Source organism: Nycticebus coucang, chromosome 4, assembly GCF_027406575.1.
Source record: "Nycticebus coucang isolate mNycCou1 chromosome 4, mNycCou1.pri, whole genome shotgun sequence".
In the NCBI taxonomy this organism is placed as follows: domain Eukaryota; kingdom Metazoa; phylum Chordata; class Mammalia; order Primates; family Lorisidae; genus Nycticebus; species Nycticebus coucang.
The window spans coordinates 86,849,504-86,868,220 of NC_069783.1; the positions used below are offsets into that span (position 1 = coordinate 86,849,504).

The following is an 18,717-nucleotide window of genomic DNA, read 5'->3' on the forward strand; positions in this document are numbered from 1 at the left end:
AGGTCAGGAAACTGTGGAGTCAGTCAGATGGTTTCTAGAAAAGGAAGATCAGGCAGCATGAAGGGGAAGTTCTGTAGGGTTGAAACCAATCGTCTCCCCCTGCTAAGGCCTGACACACACAGCTCAGAGTTGCCAGCTGGTCCCTGCCTTCACCCCTTTAGAAGACTCTCAAGGACTCAAGGAAGGAGCACAGATTCAGCATCCAGTAGGGGAAGAATAACGATCTGAGCATACGTGTGCATGTACTTGTACAGTTTATTTAATTACATTTGCCTACGAAAACAAGGATACATATTTCTGTGCAAGGAAAGATGTGGACAGAAGGAATTATTAGGTTAGGCACTTCACTCTAACAGACATTACTGGTCCTCAGCAGCATCTGCCTCTCCTCTCGGTCCTGGGCACTGAGGTGGGGCAGTGGGACTACTTCTGACCGGTGGGCTTGAACAGGACGTGGTGTGTCCCACTTCTGGTCTAAACACTTGACAACTAGAGGTTTCCCCAGCTCTTCTCATGCCATGGCTCTGAGGAGGCTGAATGCTCTGGAAGGTGAGAGCTACACCCTCAGGTTTTGGAGAGCCCTGATGTACCTGGAATTGATTTCTCTGATGGTCCTAGCAAGCCTGCTCAGGGCAGTGCCCACTTTCCCCACTGCTCCCTGCCAGCTGATCAGTAGGCCCTGAGTGCTGTTTCCAAACCATCTGCAGTCTTTCATTCTGCCCCTCTCTTTCAAAGCCTGATGTTTTTGTTGACAACACTCTAAAGATTGTTCTCCCTCACCTGAGAACATGTGTGCAAATAACTAAATCTCTCCAGTCATTCTCTATTCAGGGAAAAGAAATCAAACATTAATGATTGAGACTGAAGATATCAAGTTCTGGGTATCTTGAACTGGATATCGAGTTCTTTAAATATTGATTCAAATGGACTTTTTATAACCTGCCATTTAAATAATTTTAAATTTTTAATTAGAAGAAAAACGTAAAGGGAAGCACAATGCACACTCCCAGGTAGCCACATCTTGCCTCTGCTTTACATCCAGGAAGGAGCAAAGGCTAAGTCTGGGCAGGCACACAGATGGAACATTGTGCCTAGACAGAGCCACTCTGCCTCTGGGGACATGTCTTCTACATGCAAGTCCCCTCCACAAAGGCAAATACCATGTGGGGTTCTGGGAAAAGCTCAAGGGAAACATTTCTTTTGCTTGACTTTTAAAGTTACATACCACAGTTCAGGATGTAGAAGAAATGTAAAAATCGATGAATAAAAATGAAAATTTGGTAGCTCCTATCAGCTCATGGTCCCACTGGCCTCGAGGAAGCAGAGACATGTCAGAATCTGGACAGCAAGGAGCATTCCTCCTCCTATACCGGCAACTTGAAGCTGGAGGCATCTTCATGAGTGTCTTTCATCATGGTGTAGAAACCCTTCCTTGGCACAGACATGTATTTTCTAAATCTTGGCTGAAATGGATTTTTTTCATTATCTTTAAACGTAACTTCTGAAGACCTCTGTATAGAAATTTCATGTTTTATCTATTTAGAACAAGCTTCATGACTAGTGTACTTAGGCTGCCATAACAAAATACCACAGACTGGGTGGACTAACAGAAATCTCTTTCTCAGTCTGCAGGCTGGAAGGACCCAAGTACTGGCCAATCTGGCTCCTTGAGAGCTCTCTTCCTGGCTTGCAGACAGCCACCTTCCCTTCCCACACAGAGAAGAGAGAGAGAAACACGTTTCTGTCTTCTTCTGCTTTTAAGGCCACCGATTCTATTAAGGCCTCACCATTTGACCTCATTTAACCTAAATTACCTCCTAAAAGCCTTGTCTCCAAGCACAGTCACCCTGGGTTTAGGGCTTCAACATATAATTTGGGGAGGACATAACTGAGTCCATAGCACTTCATGCTGAGTAACTGCTCACTGGGATCTAATTTTCTTCTTAAGGTGACCACATCATGAGAATGGCTGGCACAGTCACAGGGAGTACAAACAAGCTTACTTTAGATAGGACAACTGCTGACATCCCAGGAAATGCCAGAAGTTCTTTTGTTGCCAACAAAGTAAAAGTTTGTGACATGGTTGCTTTTAAAACTTTGTTTCTGAGCACACTCACTTCATCTGTACCACCACGCAGATTTTAAAAATCAGTATCTATCCCAGCCCCAAGCATTCTATTCTCTGAAGTCCAAAACTAAAGCAAATCATCAAGAGCTCTGAAAACAAACCGAAACGCTTTATTTACAAAAGCAAATTTTAACTCACTTTTATATATCATACAATGTTCATGTTGACAGCAACAGATTTTCTGGAATATTTAAAACACAGAGATTTTAAAATACGTTAAGGTGTATACAGCTCATTTTCTCCTAGTTATAAAACTTATAAATGTTGCTTTAGTTTTGATGTTTGGTCATGTTTTTCTGCGGAAGTCACATTTCACAGTAAGTCCAGACATGGTCACATCACCATTGGCTGTGGATTTCCAAGAAGCAAAGGAGCTAATCTCAGCAAAGCCCGCACTGGCATTTTCAGCTGTTTAAATTTGAAGAGTAGTTCAGCAAAGCTTGTGCTCCCTAAAGAAATGGAAATGAGGGAAAGGTCATATCTCTAAAGAAATTCAGCCATACATCCTCTTCCAAGGAAGCTTTGGAAACACGATCATGTTTAAAGCAGGCATTCTTCCCTTTGAAACAATTATCCAAGGACAGTATTTACATTATGAATTTCCCTAAGGCATTCTAATACAGGATAAGTATCCCTTATCTGAAATGCTTAGGACCAGGAGTGTCTCGGGTTTCAGATTTTGGAATACTACGTACCTGCAATATACCTACTGATTGAGCATCCCTAATTGGAAAATCTGAAATCTGAAACACTCCAATGAGCGTTTTCCCCTGAGCATCATATTGCTGCTCAAAAAGTTTCAGACTTTGGAACATTTCAAATTTTGAGTTTTTGGATTAGGGATAGTCAAAGAACTAATCTACTCTTAGAAAGTGATCTCTATCTATGAAACTACTAACATTGTTTAACTAAAATACATTATTTAAATATAATCAGTAAATGTGTCATCTATCTTCAATTATAATTTGAGTGATGTTTTACTTGTTCTAATACAGTTGACCCCTGAACAACACAGGTTTGAACGTCACAGCTCCACTTATATGTGGATTTTTTTTAAATAAAAGTTACACCAAGTATACCTACCTCTTCTGCCTTCCCTCCCACCCAACACAGCAAGTGCAACCCCTCTTCCTCCTCCTCCACCTACTTAAGGTGAAGATGACAAGGATGAAGACCTTTATGATGACCCACTTCCACTTATGATTAATTAATATCTTTTCCTTATGCTTTTCTTCTTTTCTCTATTTCTTTGAGACAGAAAGAAAGAAAGTCCAGAAACCCCTGCCTGGCACAGACCTACATTCTCTAAATCTTAGGTAAAAATGGATTTTTCTTTATTTTTAAATGCAACTTCTGAAGACCCCTGTGTAGAAATTTCATGTTTTATCTATTTAGAACAGGCTTCATGTACTAGTCTCACTCTGCTACCCCAGGCTAGAGTACTGTGGTGTCAGCCAAGTTGCTCATAGCAACTTGGGTTCAAGCTCCTCCTGCCTCAGACACCCTCCACAATGCCTGTATGATTTTTTGTAAATATTTCATGGAGATGGGGTGGAAGGAGTGAGGGAGGAGGAAGGTGTGTCTCAATCTTGTTCAGGTAGGTCTCAAACCCCTGAGCTCAAGCACTCCTCCTGCTTTAGCCACTCAAGAGTGCTAGTATTACAGGTGTAAGCCACCACACCCAGCTTCTTATGATTTTCTTAATCATTTTTTCCTCTGGCTTATAAGAATACAGTAATAAAACACACAATATACAAAATATGTGTTAACTATTTGTTATGGGTAAGACTTCGAGTCAACTTATTACTGGTTAAGTTTAGGGGAATCAAAAGTTATATGTAGATTTTCATCCGTAAGAGGGTCAGAGCCCCCAAACCCCCATGTAATATGAGGCACAACTGTACTTTAATTCCTAATCCAAGAACCAATACTCTATCTTAAAAAGGAATACAGACTGAAATAAGTAACAGAGAAGGTGATCTAATGCCTCTTCTAAGAAGCAAAAATTCTCAGCCTTGGTCCCAGAAAAAGATCATGATGTAACTCATCTGAAGTTCAGCCTGGGGCTCTGGAGTCTTGAAAACTGCCTAGGTGATCTGATGTGCAGCCAAGGTCAAGAATAATGGCAACAAAAGGAAGTGGGAAGGGCATTACCTAAAATTCTTTCAAACAGCATCTTCCTTTTGCCTCTATCCCGCTATGTGCAACTGCCTATAACTCCATTCCTCCAGCCCCCACATACACATGTATACAACCCCTCTGACTCGCCAGGCCACAGCAGGCATCCTAGTGGGCACATAAGCAGTAAAGAGACACTTGTGGGTCATCGGAGCCTGCAGAAATGGACAGGGAGAGTTTCATGACATGGGTGAGTGGTTTTTTAACAATGAATTCTGCTGCACAGAATATGAAGAGGGCAATTACTCCTAAGTATTTTCTTACCTTGGGCTCTCTGCCAGTCAGCTGTGAATGAAATGTGCTTAATAAAACTCAACAGAAATTAATCTGATTTCCCATTTGATATTCCATAGTGATATTCCTCACGTAAACCCAAGCACAGAGAACAAATACATACAGGAAGATAGAAAAACAACTACCTTTGGGGGAATAGCCAGGGTAAATATGGAGTTCTCCCCACTGTACTTCTCCTCTCTAAGGGAATGTTGCCGCTAGATCAAGTCCTATCAGTATGCTACCAATTCTTTTAAACATATATTTTGCCTAGCTTTTGTATTTATTTTTGTGGAAGAGTCAGTCCCACATAAGCAGTTCCATTGCAGCCGTAACTATAATCCTTTAGATCAGCGGTTCTCAACCTGTGGGTCTCGATCCACAGAAACTGTATTAAAGGGCCATGGCATTAGAAAGGTTGAGACCACTGCTCTAGGTAGTATGCTGTTATTAAAGTTTCAAAACAGCCATAAACTAGTAATGTCATTAAACTTCATAAGTCTAAATAATTAAATTGAACAATTTTCATCCTTCTCAAAAATATTTTTTTACTTTCAATAAAAGGGCAGCAACTTAAGCAATATAAATAAGGTGCTTAGAATTCCTTATATTACCAAGTCTAGGTCTAGAATCAGAAACTGGTCCCCCTGAAACCAAGGTAGAAAGGACTTCACACCATTATCCTGAGCACACGCACGGCAGTGAAGGTGGAAGGAAATCCTCACCTGGAGTCATCACAGCTGGCTGAGTAGGACTTCACTGCCCCTTGGGAAGTAATGGTAACTTTTAAAACAGTCAACATGCCCTGTTTCAGCCACATACTGGGAGCTGGCTGGCCAACGCACAGCTGAATCCTGAGGAAACTCCTCAAGGGACTTGTCTTAATTGAACTTTAGGAAAAGGGAGGGGGAAATTCACAGGGAAAAGTAAAAACTCCTATGTATATTAGCCCGCGACCACGGTAATATTTAGGCCTGAATAGAGATCCCAAGAAGAGTCACAGTCCCTAAAACTTCAGTGCTAAAAAGTAATTAATATCGACACCTAGAGAAACAAGCTGATATTGAGAGTCTCAAAAGGGGAGAATGAGAGAGGATACCCGAGAAGGGTGAGGTCTAGGAGAACAGGTCTTCCCAAGGAGACCACAAGGATACACATGCAGGGTCCTCTCCATGGTGATTCAGCTCTTAGGAATTTGTAAACTTAACTTCCTTGACCTTGGAAATTTCCAAGTTCTGTGAAATCCTATAGTTCTGTAGGGGCTGGAATAGCATCTCCCGCTTGATTCAAACTGGCCAATGAGAAGGGTACCTGTGGTGTGGAACTTTATGACTGTCGATAAAAAGGGAAAGACCAAGCCAGTGGGGGAGCGCGGCCATTTGGAATTCTTCTATGCCATAAGCTCCTGGCTGGTGAATAAAGCCCTTCCTCTTATTAAAAAAAAAAAAAAAAATTCATTATATTGTATTATTCTGCTTATCAGATAAACTTAGTAATGTTTCCATGTTCTGAAAAATAAAGTCAGGTGCTAATAACTATTATCTTTCAAACTTTCCATTATGAAAAAATTCAAACACTTAGAAAATAAGTACACGTTAATTGGAAAGCTTTATAATATTAGGAATTAAGACTAGTCCGTTTTTTAAGAAACTGAAAGCCTAGGAAATAAAAATAACTTTAATTTAAAAATCAATTAAAATAGAGAATAATATGAACATTTGGTTTATGAGTACAGATTGGTATTTGGAACCCTGTGAAGAAAAAAATCCATCCTTTTCTGAATATAAATTAAAGTTTGTTAATATATAAAGTTGACAGGTTTTCTTTTTTTTCCAAAGTAAGTTCTTAACAATGACATTAAAACATCAATAAAATATCAATGGATATGAAAGTCAAACTAGGGAAAGTAATTAATTACAAACTCTTCCTACCAAGAAAGTAAAACTGTAACAGGGTCAGTAGCAGAAGTGCTGAAAAAAGGATTGAGATAATGCAATTACCTTCTAGTCGTACAGACGTCAGGTGCCGTGGAGCGGGCACAGAGTGGTAAACAAGGAAGCAGGCCAGCATGCTCAGCTGAGACTCCTCAAAGGCCTGCCCACTGAGGTAGGCATGCACACACACATCGCCCCCAGCTACGAGAGAAACACAAAGGGGACTGAGACACGCAAGAGAAAATCTTAACTTTTCTTTTTTTGGCTGCTGGCTCAGGCAGGTGACAAGCTTCAGTCCCAAGAATTGAGACACAGACCTGGAAAAGGAAACATGATCAGATACTACGGAAATTGAAACAAGATCCTAAGTGTCTAATGATACTAAAAATGCTATATATGTTCTCTGCATGGTTCATAAAGCAGGGTTAATTTTTAAAACAAGTTGAAGTAGATAATCAGAGCCTAATTCACCTGACTGGAAACATTAAATCATAGTCATTGTGGCGTATACTAAAATTTACCTTATCAATAACAAATGTTAAAACAGAAAAGCCTCAGCCCAGTGTACCTTAAAAGCACATGGGCATAGTACTATCATTACCTTGTAGCCACTGGTCCAGGGTATTATCAATAGTGCACTTCACAACAGGGAGGAACTCAGAGTTCATAAAGAGCCCTCGCTTAGGGTGATTCTGCAGCCGCTCCTGATGGCTTCGGGAGCTGAAAAACTCTAACACCAGTTTTATCTGCCAAAGTTCAGAAGTCTCAGACATTTCTCTTCTTCCAAGTCTTCTTATAGCCTTGAAGAGGAAAGAGGAACAACAGTCCATTTAATTAAGAGCGAAGTGCTCTGTCTCTTCCTCCAAACTATATACTACAGTATTTCTTAAATGTAGCTCATAAGATAAATAACACACAGCCGGGGGTGGGGGGGTGGGGGAATCCATTTTGTGTTTTGATGCAAGTCTGCTCCACAGAGGAGCCCTTCACTGGGTGTAGTACATAGCTCACTTTCTTCAATGTGACCCAGGTGAGCAGATTGCAGGTAAAAGTGACAAAGGGAAATGAGCTCATTCTTGGCTCAAAAGCTCCAAATACCCAAGACCTAAAAGGTATACAGCCAGTCACCTGTGAGAAACTCAGATGCAATACAATGACATAGCAGGGATCAGGCCAGGGATCCCTATGATCAAAAGGCAAGAACAGTAACACTGATAATACTGCTCTTGAGACCCATCTGCAAAGTCACCACAGCTGCAACCAGAGGATATGTTCATCCACAGAGACCTGCCCATGACTGTGAAAAGGTGAGGGTTTGGAGAGTAGAAGAGAAAACATGTCTCAGTCAGCAATTTAAGAACATAAATCATTACTTAGCTGCTGCACAGAGTCAGGATGAGATGCAATATTGGTATGGATACCATAAATTCCTACTTTGAAATCAAAAAAGAATGAATTCCAGACAATAACAGCATTGTGTACCTACTTGGTTATATTGCAACTTGGCTTTTAATTAAGAATGTTACTTAACACAGTGTGGTTTTTAGGTATGGGGGAATTATCCCCTGACTTAATGTATATCCCCGCTTAACTTCCCAGTAGACTGTTTTACTCATAGAAGATTATTTCTTTGGTTTCAGTCACTGAGTCACAAAAGCCAATCTGTCAATTTATTATACCATATGCACTCAAACAACTGTTTAAAACTTTACACTATGGATACCATTCCAGAAATCCTGATTCAGTAGATGTGAAATGGGATTTGTGGATTTGTTATTTTTATAATTTCCTAAATTTTAGGCAGGTTAGAAAACTACTAACCTAGTTTAACTGTAATTTGGGAGCTGAAAGATACGATACTATTAAAAAGTAAATAAACTGATCCATCCTTTAGGAAAGCTGTTAAGCATTTATTTCTGCCTTACTCTTTTTAGGCTCTTTCAAAAGAGCATTAACAAGAGAAATTTTAAAATAAACTCCAACTCCCTGAATCACCAAATACTAATCCTGTAACCTAAGGTACACTTAATCACATAGGTATGATTTTACAGCTCTGCCATCATAAGGGCATTATGTGTTCATTAACTGCTTATTTGAAATCTTTTCCACAGGAGGGAGGCAAGAGACCACACAAGGATACAAGAGAGTGAGAGAATGCTCTTCCTCTCCCAGTCAGGGGAAGAGGACAGAAGGGGAGAACAGGAACTCATGGAGGAAGACAGGCCCCCAAGGAACACTCCTGTCATCATAAAGTCCAAGCTTCTTGGATATATAGACAGCTTTCAACTTGGACAAGGTTTCCTTTTGGAAATTTCTTTTTTTTTATAGAGACAGAGTCTCACTGTACCGCCCTCGGGTAGAGTGCCGTGGCGTCACACAGCTCACAGCAACCTCCAACTCCTGGGCTTAGGCGATTCTCCTGCCTCAGCCTCCCGAGTAGCTGGGACTACAGGCGCCCGCCACAACGCCCGGCTATTTTTTTGTTGTTGTTGTTGCAGTTTGGCCAGGGCTGGGTTTGAACCCGCCACCCTCGGCATATGGGGCCGGTGCCCTACTCACTGAGCCACAGGCGCCGCCCTCCTTTTGGAAATTTCTATAAGCAAATGAGAAACTAAAAAGGAAAGCCCCTAGGGAACCTTAGCACACTTGTCAGGAGGTTACTTCAAATACAGGATAACTCTCGTCAGCACTGGAATAGGTTTTTGGTACCATACCTGATCCATTGCTATATATGCAGGCAACATCTCTGGGGTCTCCTGAGTAACGCATTCATAGAGTACTGAAGAAAACAGATCCAGAATTTCCTGTTTCTGTAAAAAATCAGAAGCTTTTTGTAGCCCATCAAAGTATATTCTACAATCAATTTAAGAAACAATTGCATAGCACTATTATGGCCCATTCATAGTGCATGTAACAGTAAACATCAATAAAAAACAATCAAAATTAAATCCCATCAGACAGTTGAAATAGTATGTGCTGTGGAAGGAGAGGAATGGATCAAACCAGGGTAAAATGAGCAGATACATGTAGGACATCACGAGTTGTGGCCTTGGATTATTCTGGGAACAGTAGAATCCAGAAAGGAAACAGTATCAACAAAATGCAGGAAAAAACACTGACCAGACAAGTCTGGGGAAGGCAGAAAATTCAAGTCCAGCTGGGGTTAAGGGCAGGAATGGGCTTTACCAGAGACGGGTAGCCCTGAGTGCACATCCCAGCCCTTATTAGCTGTGTGATGTCTCAGTATAATTCTCATCTGTAAACCAGGAATAAATAAAGCACCTACCCTCGGGTGAGAATTAAATGAGAAAATTACATAAAGCATTAAATATTTAGCAGTGCATACGATATAGAGATTCAACAAGTGAGTGAAGAGAAGGTTATACCACTTAACCCTCAAAATGACACTGTAAGGAAGGGTCTATTATAATCCCACTTTTAGAAATGAGGAAACTTTATCTTGGAGAGGTTTAGAAATTTTGCCAAGGCCACACACACTAGTAGACAATAGGCTATCAATCCCAGATCATGAAATTCCTACATCCAATATTTCCTTATCTTCATGGGGCACTAAATCAAAGATCTGCTAGGCACCCTTAGAGTATTGAATAGTTACATGAACAACAAATATAAGGGTTGTTATATAACAACAATTATAACAGAAGGGTTGTAATATACAGAGTAAACAAAATTAATGAAATTACATAAAGAAAAGAAAGGCGGTAAACAAAACTTAAATCAGTACAAGAATGGGCATCATTCTTGTAGATAATAGAAATTATCATCTATCAAAACTCATGTCTTTGAAATTTTGAGTTGTTTTTTCTATCAAGGTAGGAAAGTTACTGAATGTAATAGTCAGACTATGAAAAATCTACAGTTAAGCAAAAATCATCCGATGTGACTGATGTATGTCATCTTTGATAAAATAGATATGGATATTACAGATGTTTTTGGTGGCCTACAGAAGTTATAACAAGCTCTAGTCCAGGAGCTCATTCAACCATATAATAGATACCTGACCCATGTTCACTGTTGGCTTGCAGAAATATTCAGCAAATGACACAAGTGCCGGCTCAGAAGTGAATGCTGAAATTGTTTCTGGCTAAAAAAATAAACAACAATAATATAAGTAAAATAATAAAAGGCCATTTTTGTCACAGCTCAAATTGTAATGCATGCAGTCCCAAGAACTCCACTGCCCCTTTGTCACACAACATTCCACAAAACCTCAAATAGTACAAACTCACTTGAGATTCACCCATCTGTTTTGCTGAGAAGCTTTTTGCACAAGTTTAACACAATGTCAATAATAAACAGGACTTCTTTTTACACAGATCACCCAAAAAAGGCTTTCCCTCTCCTTCACTAAAAAGCCTACTATGAACTAGAACTGTTACTAAAAAAGAGAAGGGAATACTACTCAACAATTCAGTCACAAAAAGACATGAATCTACATATATGAGGTACGTACTATTATCAAAGTGGTAGAGACAGAAAACAAAGTGGTTGCTAGGGGCTAGGGAATGAGAGGAGAGTGAATAGTTACTGGTTATTGGGTACAGAATTTCAGATCTGCAAGATGAAACTGTTCTGAAGATGAATGGTAGTAATAATTGCACAACAGTGTGAATACATTAATGTCACTGAACTGTGCATTTCAAAATAGTTAAGACAATACATTTTGTTATGTGCATTTCACCACAATTAAAAAACTTGGGGGTGGCGCCTATAGATCAGTGGGTAGGGCGCCAGCCACATACACGGAGGCTATCAGGTTCGAACCCAGCTAGGGCTGGCTAAAAAAACAATGGCAACTGCAGTAACAACAACAACAAATAGCTGGGTGTTGTGGCAGTTGCCTATAGCCCCAGCTACTTGGGAGGTTTAAGGCGAGAGGATCGCTTAAGCCCAAGAGTTGGAGGTTGCTGTGAGCTGGGGCACTCTACCAAGCATGACAGCTTGAGACTCTGTCTCACAAAAAAAAAAAAAAAAAAAAAAAAAATTGGGGAAATAAGACAGAATATCACTCAAGGTTCAAGACTGAAGGGTTTATATTTTCTTTATGAATGTCCAGAATGTCTTTTAATATTTATATACTTCCCTCATTCAAACTCAAGTCTAAACTTCATTTTCTTTACAAATTGGATTCAATACTTGAAAAAGGCTCTCATTTTTAGAATAGTGCTAATTTAAGTTAAACTTAGTTTAAAAATCTTTCAGAAGTATTTCATGGACAACCTATTAAACATTGCCAAATAAAATTCACAAATGTCAACCCTAGCAACTGTTTATATATTTAAACCCTGGGAACAATTATAAAGGCTCAGTCAAAAGTAAATGACCCAAAATGAAATGTGAGTTGAATTAAAATGAACGATGTCTCCTTAGAGGAACACTGAATCCTAACCCAGTCCTCTGGCTGCCACTCAGCTAGTTCACCTGCTACACTTTTATTATCTGTAACTATCCTTTAGACTGCTCCACATATAGGGTCAGCAGGAACACATCTGCTCATGAAATTCCTAAAAAATGGGGATAAATTCAGAAATTTTAATGCTAGATAATGGAACGTATCTCTAGTGTAGGAAACTTGAGTTCTAGAATGTAGAAAAAAATATATACTGACATACCCCCCAAGGGAATGAGATCATTTCATACAGTCTTTTATTTTAATTATATCTTCATTTCAAATACTGTTGTACTGGCAGTCAAGTACTATGCAAATAGCAAACTAATAAAAGGTGGCTGAATCTGTCATCACTTTGTTTCACCAAGAATTAAAAACAAATGGTAGTTTAAAAATGGAATTAGTAAGTGCTAACTGCAAAACTATTTTTCTATTTTTAGTATAAATTAAGGAAATCTTGGCTAATTTGAAAATTAATAAGTAAAACCATTAAACTAAATTATTTTTCATGTCAAAATATATTGTTACTGTCCTTACCACACAATATAAATCTTACTTCATGGCAGACTGTCCCTATTTTATTATGGCTATCAAATAAAACCGCAAATGAACTCAAAGTCAGTCTTTACATCTTGCAGTGATAAAAGAGGAGGCAGATCCACCTTTACAATCCAGCTGGTGGACCTTAGAACTATTTCCTTTGCTTTTTCAACAATCAACAATCAACACTACCTTGAAAGCCCGGGCTTCAGAGTTTCTATTAGTAACAGTCTGTGCCAACAAACTTTGCCACCCCATTGGATCTTCTTTGTAAGAGAGCTGACCTGCTCTGAGTTTAACATATAAAACTCCATCCTTGGAGAGGATGGACCTGAAACAAGAAAGAATGAATTTAATATGAGGTATTACTGGCAGTGCTTAACTGAAAACTGTGTTTTCCAATACTATGTTCGCAAGAAATGAAGCTTTTATAATTTTCTCCAAGATATATGATTACTTACTATGTCTAAAATTAAGTCAGTCCCTATGAGAAAGACTAAAATAAACTCCTACCTTTCTTTGGTATCTAGATTGATGGAGCTTGTTAAATGAAAAGACATTTCTGACTATTTCCTCAAGTATGAGTTTTCAGAGGTAGTATTCTATCTAACACCTCTTTGTATTCCCTGTATCCCCTTAGCATTATCCATGAAACAATGAAGGCACTAAATACCTATTAACTGGTTTGCAGCAGAAAGAGAATAATGCTGCAAATCTAAAGACAGAATACAGAAAACAGCAAATATATAGATAATCTGTGAAAATATAAATTGCAACCAAACTATAAAAGCTTTTACATGCTTATTAATATTCTAAAATAATTACTTGCATGTGACTATTTCCACCCAAAGGCAATCTACTATAATCTTGAATTTATGAGAACATTCTCTCTCTCTTTTTTTTTTTTTTTTGAGACAGAGTCTCACTCTGTTGCCCTGGGTAGAGTGTCATGGCATCATAGCTCACAGCAACCTCAAACTCTTGAGCTCAAGCAATCCTCTTGCCTCAGCCTCTGAAGTAGCTGGGACTATAGTGTGCCATCATGCCTGGCTAATTTTTCTATCATTATTATTATTATTTTTGGTAGAGATGGGGTCGCATTTTTACTCAGGCTGGTCTCGAACTCCTGAGCTTAGGCAACCCACCTGCCTCAGCTTCCCAGACTGCTAGGATTAGAGGTGTGAGCCACCATGCCCAGCCTAATTTATGAGAATATTATAACAAGAGAATCCTAAACAGATGTAATAGAAGATGTGGTCTGACAAACACTGACTGTTATAATGAAGTTCCTTTTGAGAACATATACGTTAGCCTTATTATCTTAAAACTAGATACTATTATTATTATATCGAGAGACAATTCCAACACTGCCCTAGGTTAAACCAGTTCAAGTTTCTCAATGAATTAATATAAATAGTTAGGGTTTGATTTCTAAATTAAAACTTTCATTTTCTAATACAAACTCTGTTTTCAAAGATATAAATTATTTAATACATACTCTAAATAGTGTCTTGGATGGGATCAAAGGGTTAACAAATCACATTCTAGATAATAATCTATAATCTATACCTTCACAAGGCTTCTACTCACTTCCTAAAAAGTAAATATGAGAAATTCAATATACTTACTTCAAGTGTTGTGTTCCCTTGCTTAAATCGATGAGCAGTTCCCAGTATCTTGGACCTTTAACTTTAACCTGGCAAGACAAATGTAAATACAGTCAACACAAAGCGGAAGAAAGTGCTAGTTTGACAAGCTGAAACCCATGCTTCCCAAAGGAAAGAATAACTGAGCTGGAAAGAGACACCACACTGTGTGATTAAAGAGCTCGGTTTCCAGACAAAAAAAATGTATGCAAACCATGTTCTGAGGCGTCTATTGAGGAAGAGCTCTGAGACAAGACACCTCCTTTCTTCATGACTATTCTTCCTGCTGCTGCTTGCTTGTTTCACAAAACAAGCTTTTTTTTAGCTATCTTTTATTTAGCTATTTTTAATGCTACGCTCCGTCTAAATTTATCCCATGGAGAGATCTCCTTAAGTCACGCCCAACTTACCTGCTTTAAAAGGTGGAGTTCTGGGAGAAGGGTAGGAGCCATCAATTCTTCTTTGGTCTGTTCATACCACTGAGTGCCCTTTACAAATGTAAAAGCAGAGCCACAGTTCACTAGGCAGTCAGCAGAAACTATAAAAAACCTCCATTCAATTTCTCCCTTTTCCCTGCAGTTTCCATAGAGATTATCAAATGACATAAAATGTTCTCTGGTACTCAGATCTCAAGCGACACAAGTCTAAGTTCCTTTACAGAACACATATCACTTCGTGTCACTTCATACCTGCCCTACACATAAGCCAGCACTCCTGAAGGATTGCACTTCTGATGGTTCTTGCGTTCTTTCCCTACTGTCTTCTCTACTGGGAATGAACCCCACTTAGCTGGCAATCTCAGCCCAAACACTGCCCACTGTGACAGGCTCCCCTGTCCCCAGAGCTCAGCAAGGGCACATCTCCTCTGCTCCCTCGGCATCACACACACCTTTGATTATCACACTCTTTTCTTATTGGACAAATGGACGTAAGTTCATTAAGGAAAGTGACAATGTCATTTTGTTTTTATAGCCCAGTTTGATAGACAGTAGGTATTTAGTAAGCTGCTAAATTAAGAAAGGATATATGGATTCTAATCCACAGAAGATGCCAGTAAAACATGTATACACATTTTTTTTTTTTTTTTTTTGAGACAGAGTCTCACTCTCACTCAGTAGAGTGCCATAGCATCACAGCTCACAGCAACCTCAAACACTTGGGCTTAAGTGATTCTCTTGCCTCAGCCTCCGCCTGCCACAATAATGCCTGGCTACTTTTTGGTTACAGTTGTCATTGTTCTTTAGCAGGCCCGGGCCAAGCTCAAACCCGCCACCCTCAGTGTACATGGCTGGCACCCAACTCACTGAGCTACTGGCACCAAGCCCAGGTATACACATTCTAAAAAAAGAAAAAACTAGCTAGGTGCAGTGGCTGATGGCTATAATCCTAGCACTCTGGGAGGCCAAGGCAGGTGGACTGCCTGAGCTCACAGGTTCAAGACCACCCTGAGGCAGTGCAAATACCTCATCTCTAAAAATAGCTGGGCTTTGTGGCAGTTGCTTGTAGTCCCAGCTACTTGGGAGGCTGAGGCAAGAGACTCTCTTGAGCTCAAGAGTTTGAGGTTGCTGTGAGCTACGACGCCACAGCATTCTACCGAGGGCAACAAAGTGAGACTCTGTCTCAAAAACAAAACAAAACAAAACAAAACAAAAAAACCTGTATTAAAATTATCTTAATATATACCAATAACAAAAGATGAATATATGTCACATTGAGCACCTCTTGTAATTACAGAAGTCAATGATTTGAGTATTACAAATTGAATACAGTTTTTCCTTTCTTAAAGCGTGTACATATTTTTGGCACCCTATGTATTTGTGCATCTAAATGAAAGTCTTCTCATCAAATATACAATGTGGGGTTTTAAAGTACTTAGCTAACAGATCTAAGAAACGTTCTAAAACACTACTATCAGCCATGTGAACTTAGTAGAGACATTTTCAAACTACAAGCTCTAAGGACAAAAGAGCAGCTGATAATCCCTAAAGAAACTGCATCTATAGAATACAACTGTTTATGAATAGTCTAGCAGGATGTACAAGAACTTTGTAAACTTTGATTTTTATGAGAGTTCAACTTATTACTGTCACTTTTTATTGGATAATACTTGAAATATTATGATGTGTAAAAATGGACGAGTAGGTAATAAAATTACCAATAAATTACAGGGAGAAAGGGTTACCTTGTAAGTAACTTCCAAGAGAGCATAACAGGGCATGTTTGTGTCCACATCCACAGGCACTAGAAGCCTTGGTTCTGCAGCTAGCACATAGAGGTGCCGGAGAGCCTGGAGATGATACCTGCTCACAAAAAGATGGATGGGGGGTAACAAACAGGTGCACCAGCATGAGCTCTGCAACATGAAAGGCATTACTTTAAAATAGAGATCTCCTGTGTATCTGAAGCTGGATAAAAAAAGAAGAAAACAAAAGTAATAGAGAAACTCTCCTTATAAATTATATGTAAGTGGTCCTTTTTCAGAGCTCTTTTGTTCTCTTGCTCAGGCTACAGTGCAGTGGTATGATCATAGGTCACTGTAGCCTCAAACGCCAGGACTCAATCAATCCTCCTGCCTCAGCCTCCCAAGTAGCTGGGACTACAGGGACACACCACCACACCTAGTTTTGTTTTTTTTTTTCTTTTATTCTGTAGAGACAGGGTCTCTCTATATTGCTCAGAATAGTCTTAAACGTCTGGCCTGAAGTGATCGCACTTAGGCCTCCCAAACTGCTAGAACTACTGATGTGAGCTACTGCACCCAACCCGTAAGTGATCCTTTACCCAAAGATTTTTCACCTGAGTTTTCACAGTTAAGAGGTTTTACATGGAAGTAAAGACTGTCAAAACATGAAAATATTTACTAATGAACTGACTACTTATAAAAGCAGTCCCAGCTGGGCACTTGGGCAACCGAGTGGGACTCCATCTCCCCCAACCCCCAAAAGAGCAGTCCCTTTAAAATATTCCTTTACCACAAGGCACCTCTTTTTACCTTCTCAGGGATTTACTTTCAGTTTTTTTCTTTAAGGTGAGGACCAGAGAGTCATAGGATGCCAGTTTTCCCCAGATAGCAAAGCTCCTCTGCATATATGTTTGCACACAAATGCACACATATGCACGCACATACACACCCCCTTGAAATTTGGTACATCAAAAATTTATTGGTGAGATTATGACAATATTTTTCTTTTTATGTGTGTGTTTGAGTTTTCCAAAACTTTTTAATTGGAAAATTTATATTTGAGAATACAAACATACAAGAAAGCGTTTATATTTTATGATCCTATAAAAGAGGGATAAAATGACACTTCAACTTTCTGAAAAACTATAATTATAGATAATAACCTCCTGGGCAGCGCCTGTGCTCAGTGGATAGGATGCCGACCCCATACACCAAGGGTGGTGGGTTTGAACCTGGACCCGGCCAAACTGCAACAACAACAAAAAATAGCCGGGCGTTGTGGTGGGCTTCTGTAGTCCCAGGTATTTGGGAGACTGAGGCAAGAGAATTGCCTAAGCCCAGGAGTTGGAGGTTGCTGTGAGCTGTGAAGCCATGGCCCTCAGAGGGCAATAAAGTGAGACTCTGTCTCTAAAAAAAAAAAAAAAAAAAAAAAGATAATAACCTCCCTCTTCCCACCAAAATCTACTCACTTTTACAACTCTATCAAGAATGAGTCTGAAGCCCGGCACAGTGGCTCACGCCTATAATCCTAGCACTCTGGGAAGCTGAGGCGGGTAGATTGCCCTGAGCTCAGGGGGCCAAGGGGTCAAGACCAGCCTGAGCAAGAGCAAGACCCTGACTCTAAAAATAGTCAGGCGTTGTGGCAGGTGCCTGTAGTTCCAGCTACTTGGGAGGGTGATGCAAGAGAATCACTTGAGTTGCTGTGACACCACAGCACTCTACTGAGGGTGACAAAGTAAGACTATCGCAGAAAGACAAAAAAGGGGGGTCAGGAAAAAACTGATAGTTATTACATAAAGATTCTTCTCACCAGATTGCTTTGTTTATAATAACTGAATCATCACCATGGCCAGAAATATATGGGCTATAGGAGTTATTTGCTTCCCTTCCCTCATATGCAAGAGAGATCTGCTATATTTCAAACTTCTAGGGAAACTGAACTATTGGTGATTCCTTGTACTCTAAAATGCAGAGCACTTGAATTATCTGATTGTTTCTACATAGTTTGAGGTTCTACTCACTGCCACTCTTTTTGTTGCATTTTGCTTTTCTTATCCCTTCTACATCATTTATTCATTATATCATTCCGAGACAAATTTTTCTCTTAGAATTAAACAATTATAGCAAGAAGGATATCATCCAACTTCCCATAGCAACTATCCTTTGTTTGATGAATTTTTCCCTAAAGATAACTTTATTTAGTCTACTCCTAGGCTTAGAGCAATTCCACAGACTTGAAGATGGTGGAAGACAGGTGAGTCAACAGATGTCCAAACTTCTTTTCTAGTCTAACACTTTGTGAGAAAAACTTCTTAGAAGATTTAGTCACAAAGATAACTAAGTTCAAGAATAAAACAACACTAATTAGAAAGTAAGGCCATGAGTCCATACACAAACAAATTATCCCCTTAGAGAACTTGAGAGAT

The 18,717-nt window shown here is 39.5% G+C and overlaps 1 protein-coding gene across 1 annotated transcript in view; it reads right to left on the reverse strand.

The window, feature by feature from the left end:
• Window positions 1-243: 243 nt before the first annotated feature.
• The window catches only part of LOC128584506 (anaphase-promoting complex subunit 1-like), a 28,228-nt gene continuing 9,754 nt past the window's right edge, over window positions 244-18,717 (reverse strand). Inside the window, exons 7-15 of the mRNA XM_053589441.1 lie at window positions 16,292-16,409; window positions 14,520-14,597; window positions 14,092-14,159; window positions 12,656-12,794; window positions 10,532-10,618; window positions 9,228-9,323; window positions 7,115-7,313; window positions 6,580-6,714; window positions 244-2,577 (exon numbers count right to left, since the gene is read on the reverse strand). Coding sequence (XP_053445416.1) covers window positions 2,462-2,577; window positions 6,580-6,714; window positions 7,115-7,313; window positions 9,228-9,323; window positions 10,532-10,618; window positions 12,656-12,794; window positions 14,092-14,159; window positions 14,520-14,597; window positions 16,292-16,409 — 1,036 coding nt within the window. The 3' untranslated portion in view covers window positions 244-2,461. The remainder of the gene's footprint in view (window positions 2,578-6,579; window positions 6,715-7,114; window positions 7,314-9,227; window positions 9,324-10,531; window positions 10,619-12,655; window positions 12,795-14,091; window positions 14,160-14,519; window positions 14,598-16,291; window positions 16,410-18,717) is intronic.